The sequence below is a fragment of the Heterodontus francisci genome, unplaced genomic scaffold (genome assembly GCF_036365525.1).
Source record: "Heterodontus francisci isolate sHetFra1 unplaced genomic scaffold, sHetFra1.hap1 HAP1_SCAFFOLD_51_2, whole genome shotgun sequence".
NCBI classification, from domain to species: Eukaryota; Metazoa; Chordata; class Chondrichthyes; order Heterodontiformes; family Heterodontidae; genus Heterodontus; species Heterodontus francisci.
In genome coordinates, this window is record NW_027141369.1 from 5,455,495 (window position 1) to 5,462,787 (window position 7,293).

The 7,293-nt window shown below is 48.5% G+C and overlaps 1 protein-coding gene across 1 annotated transcript; it reads right to left on the reverse strand.

The window, feature by feature from the left end:
• Positions 1 to 258: 258 nt before the first annotated feature.
• On the reverse strand, positions 259 to 648 carry LOC137362998 (histone H2A-like). Its single transcript, XM_068027116.1, has one exon. It carries the CDS (start codon positions 646 to 648, stop codon positions 259 to 261), a length of 390 nt encoding a protein of 129 aa, XP_067883217.1.
• Positions 649 to 7,293: the final 6,645 nt, after the last annotated feature.

A 7,293-nucleotide genomic window follows, 5' to 3' on the forward strand; every position in this document is an offset into this window, starting at 1 on the left:
ATATTATTGGTTACTCATCTGTAACTGCCGGCAAAATGTAACGGGACAAATAACTCAAATTCGGTGTGGAAGTAATACATTGGACAGGGTTTCGGGGGACAGTGAGAAGTCACTGAAATAGTTGCTTGAACATTGTAAATAAATCTGATTCGGTCCTGTTACTGACATTCTGGAATCAGACTGTAATCAGCCCTTTCACAGAGACTGTCGGTGGCTCTGAAAAGAGCCTTTGGTTTATTCGATGATATTTTGGCCGCTTTACTTTTTCTGGGAGCTCTGAGCGCTGGTTTTCTTGGGCAACAGCACGGCCTGGATATTAGGCAGCACCCCGCCCTGAGCGATGGTCACCCCTCCCAGCAGCATGTTGAGCTCCTCGTCGTTGCGGACGGCCAGCTGCAGGTGCCTGGGGATGATGCGGGTCTTCTTGTTGTCCCGGGCCGCGTTACCGGCGAGTTCGAGGATTTCAGCGGTCAGATACTCGAGCACAGCAGCCAGATAGACCGGGGCTCCAGCACCCACACGCTCAGCATAGTTGCCCTTTCTCAGGAGCCTGTGAACACGGCCCACCGGGAACTGCAGTCCAGCCCGGGAGGAGCGAGACTTGGCCTTGGCCCGAGCTTTGCCGCCGGTCTTTCCTCTTCCAGACATTTTCACAAATTCTTTCACGAAGAATGGATATTTTCCACTGCATTTACTGTACTTACAGACTGAAAACTCTCCTCATTGGTCGGTACTTAATTCACCTTATTTGCCTATATTCATCACCAATCAGGTCACTGACAACAGAAGAGGGCGGGATTTACCCACCACAACCTCAGAAACAGAATTTGTCAATTTCAAAAAGCCCGCCAATTTCATTTTCGGAAAGGAGCGGTTTAAAATAAATGTCATCCTTCGTCAAAGATTTAAAATCCCTTCTCTTTATTTTCTTTTATTCAACTCCTTTCATCACCAATCAGAGACGCGGGTTTAAAATGTTGTTTAAATTGTGGATCTTCCCACAATCGCTTTCAAACTGTCCCGGGAGGTACTAAATCCCTGTTCACAGCATTTCCCTGAAGCGAAACGTTCAGTTTATCTTCAATCAGAGCCCAGTGTCCTTCTCTGAAAAGAGGGAGCCGGATCGAATCCTCAAACTGCCCTTAATCTGCTCTCTAATGATCCTATTCCGGGCTGTTACACTGCGGAGAGTTACTGTTAATAAAATGATGAATCAGTTCACATTTCAGGAATAGAGTGAAGGAACGGAGGTCTGACTCTTCCCGCTGAAAGCAGCTGTTAAAGCGGTCATTCAGGGGCTGTGCAAAATAAATAACAGCTTAAAGCAAAAAAGGAAAGGCGAATGAGCGCATTATGGGTTCATGGGACAGGAGACACAAACACAGTATATTATACATTATCTTAAAATGATTTAATTGAGATGTTCGGATGCAGCTTTTTCAGAGAGATTGTGGGTGGCTCTTCAAATAGCCGTTGTGTTTGGGATGTTTTTCAGTCCATTGTGCAGTTTTACTTGGAGCTGGTGTACTTGGTCACCGCCTTTGTCCCTTCCGACACGGCGTGCTTGGCCAGATCCCCGGGCAGCAGCAGGCGCACGGCGGTCTGGATCTTCCGGGAGCTGATGGTGCTGCGCTTGTTGTAATGGGCCAGGCGGGAAGCCTCACCCGCGATGCGCTCGAAAATATCGTTCACAAACGAGTTCATGATGATCATGGCCTTGGAGGAGATGCCGGTGTCGGGGTGAACCTGCTTCATCACTTTGTAGATGTAGATGGAGTAACTCTCCTTCCTCGACTTTCTCCGCTTGTTGCCGCCCTTTGCTGACGGTTTATTTAAGGTTTTCTTGGCGCCCTTCTTAGGAGCTGCTTTCTTCTTCTCTTCAACCATCTTCAGTCTCAATTTCAGACACAGAAATAAACCAAACCCCTTCCGAGTGCGGATTAAATAGACAATCCCACAGCTCTATGCTAATGAGGGATGGGGGAAAATAAAGATTGTGATTGGGTGACTGGCAGTGATGTCACAAAGGTTTCATATTGTAATTCTCTAATTGGTCTCTTTCGCCATCCAATCAGATTAAACATTTGCAACCAATCACAAACACCCTTCCTGCAATCAGGAAGTATATTTCCCAAAGACTGTCTCCAACCCCAGTTTCTGTTGAAAGAGCCGCTTCTTATGTAAAGCTCCCTGGAAATGTCCTGGCTGTTGTTGGGAAGACACATATTGGCTGATTCTGTGTCCTTGTGTCTCTGCTATTGCATGTGAGCGTGCAATTAATTTCATTTCTTTTTTCTCTGATCCTGTGTTTGAGCGTGTTGTGTAATTCGGTAGCTCTCAGTCTCTGGTGCAGTAGGGATTCATTCTGTATATTACAGACTCTGGTACTGTGAGTGTGACATCCATTCTGTATCTGTCAGTCTCTGGTACTGTGTTTGAGTGTGAGGAGATGAGGTGGAATGTTGCAGGGAGGAAGATGGAAAAGAGCTTTGGTGCGATGACACAGCCTTGCTTGAGCCCAGTTTACATTGGGATTAGGTCAGTGCTAGGTCCGTTGCCAATGATTACATGTCATGCAGTCGGCAGACGATGGTGCCGAATTTCTCCGGGCAGCCAAATTTGAAGAAGATGTTCCATAATCCCTCCCAGTTTGGAGAGTTGAAGGCCTTTGTCAGGTCAGAGAAGGCCATGTAGAAAGGTTGCTGCTGCTCCCTACATTTTTCTTGGGAATGTCTTGCTGTGAATATTATGTTCACTGTGCCTCTTGATTGACAGAATCCACATTGTGATTCCAGTAGGAGCTCTTCAGCCATGGGGAGGAGGCGGTTGAGAAGGACTCTTGTGATGACCTTCCCTGTGACGGACAGCAGGGCTGCCCCTCTGTAGTTACTACAGTCGGGGTTGTCACCTTTTTTGAAGATGGTCACAATTACGGCATCTCGGAAATCCCTGACATGCTCTCTTCCTTCCACATGAGAGACGTGAGACGATGTATTTGTGTCAAGAGTGCTTCTCTGCTGTATTTTCGAATTTTGGTGGGAATTCCATCTATGCCGGTGGCCTTATTTTTTTTTTAGCTGTCAATCTCTGTCAGTCTGGGATTGTGCTGACGTCATGGTGGGTAGCATGCTGTGGAATGTAGTCAAGGGCACTCACATCAAAGACGGCATCGCAATTGAGGAGATATTCAAAGTGCTCCTTCCAATGAGTGCTGACTGCCTCTCTGTCCTTGATCAGTGTCACTCCATTTTTTGCTCTCAGTGGGGTAGGTCCTTTGATACTTGGGCCGTGAATGATCTTGACAGTGCCGAAGAAGCCACATATGTCGTGGCTTTCAGCAAGTTTTTGTAGTTCCAGCGTTCTTTCAGCCCACCAGCTGTTGTGTCAGTCGATCTACTCTATAGTACGAGTTGGAAACTATTGAACTGACTTTGCCTCCAGTCCAGAAGCAAGGCCATTCCAACATCTGTCATCTAGCTGCAATACGCTGACAACGCCTGCGGGTGCGCACACCCAGTGACCAAGCTTCAAACCCTGATCGATGCATTCATTGAGGCATATGAAAGAATTGGCCTTAAGCTAAATGTCTGGAAGACAAAGGTCCTCTGCCAGCCTGCTCCCCGACACTGCCCCTCTATATCAAGATCCATGGCGAACCACTGGACGATGTGATCACTGCTCATCCCTAGCGAGAATTGTCTCATCAAGGGCAGCCATCGACAACAGGGCAGCACAGTGGTGCAGTGGTTAGCACTGCAGCCTCACAGCTCCAGCGACACGGGTTCAATTCTGGGTACTGCCTGTGTGGGGTTTGCAAGTTCTCCCTGTGTCTGCGTGGGTTTCCTCCGGGTGCTCCGGTTTCCTCCCACATGCCAAAGACTTGCAGGGTGATAGGTAAATTGGCCATTATAAAAATTGCCCCGAGTAGAGGTAGGTGGTAGGGAAATGTGGGGATGTGGTAGGAATGTGGAATTAGTGCAGGATTAGTATAAATGGGTGGTTGATGGTTGGCACAGACTCGGTGGGCCGAAGGGCCTGTTTTAGTGCTGTATCTCTAAACTAAAGACAATCCAACATCCCAGGAATCAGCTTTGTGAACTTTCTCTGAACTGATTCAAATGCATGTGCACCCCTCCTTAAATAGGGAGACCAAAACTGTGTGGAGTCCTTTAGTTGGGATGTCACTAATGCCCTGTACAGTTATAGCAAAACTTCCCTACTTTTATACTCCATTCCCCTTGCTAAAAATGCCAATATTCCATTTGCCTTCCGAATTACTTGCCTTAGCTGCATGCTAACGTTTTTGTAATTCATGTACCTGGACACCCAGATCCCTCGGTACAGCAGCATTCTGCAGTCTCTCTGATGCAAGTAATATTCTGCTTTTCTATTCTTCCTGCCAAAGTAGACAATCTCACATTTTCCCGTATTATACCCCATCTGCCAAATTTTTGCCCACTGACTTAACCCATCTATATCTCTTTGCAGATACTTTGTGGCCTCCTCACAACTTGCTTTCCAACCTATCTTTGTACCGTCCATAAATTTGGCAACAAAACACTCAGTGCCTTCATGCAATTATTAATATAGGCCATAAATAGTTGAGGCACCAGCACTGATCCCTGTGACACTCCATTAGTTACAGTTTGCCAATCTGAAAATGCCCCATTTATCCCCACTCTCTGTTTCCTGTGAGTTAGCCAATTCTATATCCATGTGTGTGTAGTTTTCAGATTGTGTCTGTCAGTGTCTGGTACTCTGAGTTTTGGACTCTTTCACAATCTCTCAGTGCTACTATTTGTGTGTTAGGTTCCTTTAGATGACTCAGGCTGAGATACTGTGAGTGTAGAAATCAACCTATACAGTGGCGCAGTGGTTAGCACCGCAGCCTCACAGCTCCAGGGACCCGGGTTTGATTACGGGTACTGCCTGTGTGGAGTTTGCAAGTTTTCCCTGTGTCTGCGTGGGTTTTCTCCGGGTGCTCTGGTTTCCTGCCAAAAGACTTGCAGGTTGGTAGGTAAATTGGCCATTAGAAATTGTCGCTAGTATAGGTAGGTGGTAGGGAAAGGTGGGGATGTTTGGTAGGAATATGGGATTAGTGTAGGATTAGTATAAATGGGTGGTTGATGTTCGGCACAGACTCGGTGGGCCGAAGGGCCTGTTTCAGTGCTGTATCTCTAATCTAAAAAAAAAACCTTTCAGCATCTGGCACTTAGCATGTGTTTCAGACGATAGAGGTCGAGGTCAAGGAGGACCTCCATGAGGTGAAGAGTCAGGAGGCCTCACTCTTTGCCACAGAGGCCTCCAAAATCATCTTCCGGTCCAGAGTCCACTCCATCGAACAGGATGAGATGTGTTTGCACTACCTCTTCCAAAAGCTTCACACAGCTTCATCAGAAGCCTGAAGGAAGAGGATGGCTCGGTAACGTCTTCGCAGTCCGACATACTAAGAATTAGCAAATCCTTTTATGCCGGGCTGTCTGACGCGAAGCGCACAGACAGCAGAGCTTCCTGTGATCTATCACAGCTGTCTTAGATGATAGCATGAGGGAGAGACTGGACATGCCGCTAACTCTGGACAAGCTGACAAAGGCCGTCAAGTCCTTTGAGACGAGTAAAACTCCCGGAAGCGATGCCTTACTGGTTGAGTTGTATTCGGCCCTGTGGGACTGGATCGGCCCAGACCTGCTGGAAGTATACGAGAGTATGCTCCTGGCCGGCAGCATGTCAGAATCCATGAGGAAAGGCATCATCACCCTCATCTCCAAGCGGAAGGGGGAGAGGGCAGGAATCAGAAATTGGCAGCCCATCTCACTACATAATTTTGACTACAAGATGCTGTCCAAAGTCATAGCCAGTCGAGTCAAGTCTGCTCTGGAGTTGGTGATTCACCCTGATCAGACCTGTACTGTACCCAGCAGGAAGATCTCTGATAGTCTCGCGTAACTCAGGGATACGATCGCCTATGTACGGGACAGGAGGGTGTACACCTGCCTCATCAGCCTGGACCAGGAGAAGGCTTGTGACAGGATATCGCACACCTTCATGATGGATGTGCTTTCCAAAATGGGGTTTGGGGAGGGAATCTGCAATTGGATCAAACTGCACTTCACAAATATCAGGAGCGCTGTCTCAATCAATGTGTGGGAATCAGAAAGTTTTCCGATCCAATCTGGAGTCAGACAGGGCTGTCCTCTCTCCCCGGTCTTGTTTGTTTGCTGTTTGAACCCTTTGCTGAGTATATTAGGAAGGATGTGATCATAAGAGGGGTGACAATCCCAGGCAGCAGAGCCACTCAGGTTAAAACCTCCCTGTACATGGATGACGTCGTCGTCTTCTGCTTGGACCCGCTGTCTGTGTGCATCTGCAACCAGTTCGAACTGGCCTCAGGGGCCAGAGTTAACCAGGGCAAGAGCGAGGCCATGTTCTTTGGGAACTGGGCTGACCAATTCTTTGTCCCCTTCACCATTAGGTCACAGTACCTGAAGATGCTGGGGATATGGTTCGGAAGGGCCGGGGCGTGCACCAAAACCTGGGAGGAGTGAGTAGCCAGGGTACAACATAAGCTGAGCATGTGGGAGCAGCGATCTCTCTCCAATATGGGTAAGAACCTGGTCATCAGATGCGAGGTGCTCACGTTGTTGCTGTATGTGGCGCAGGTCTAGCCCATACCCCACTCCTGCGCTCTGGTGGTCACCCAAGTCATTTTCCACTTCATCTGGGGATGCAAAATGGACCGGGTCCGGAGGGACACGATGTTCAAACCTCTGGATAAGGGCGGGAAAAATGTACCCAACGTTGCCCTCATCCTGATGACTACCATCGTGTGCGGCGGCATCGAGCTGTGTGTAGATCCCCAGTACGCAAACACCAAGTGTCACTATGTGCTGAGGTTCTATCTGTACCCGATGTTGAGAAGGATGGACTTCGTCACATTGCCGCGGAACGCTCCATCCTGTTGGGCCGTGCCGTACCACCTATCCTTCGTGGGAAAATTTCTGCAGAAAAACACCTTTGACCACCAACCCATCAGGCAGTGGTCTGCATGGAATGTCCACAAGGCCCAACGGGAAAAGGAGATGGTGGATCCTGTTGGATGGTTCCCCAAGCAGACTGCCAAAGTCATTAGACAGAATGCCTCATCACCAGAACTTTCAAACAAGCACCAAGGTGTAGCTTGGCTGGTGGTGAGAAGAGCCCTCCCCGTCAGATCCTTCCTGCACGCCCGAAGTCTCACACCCTTCGCACAATGCCCTTGAGGTGGCTGCGGTGGGGAAGAGACGGTTGCCCACC

Coding starts and splice junctions, on each gene's coding strand:
- LOC137362998 (XM_068027116.1), bottom strand. CDS start 648: ATGTCTGGAAGAGGAAAGACCGGCGGCAAAGCTCGGGCCAAGGCCAAG.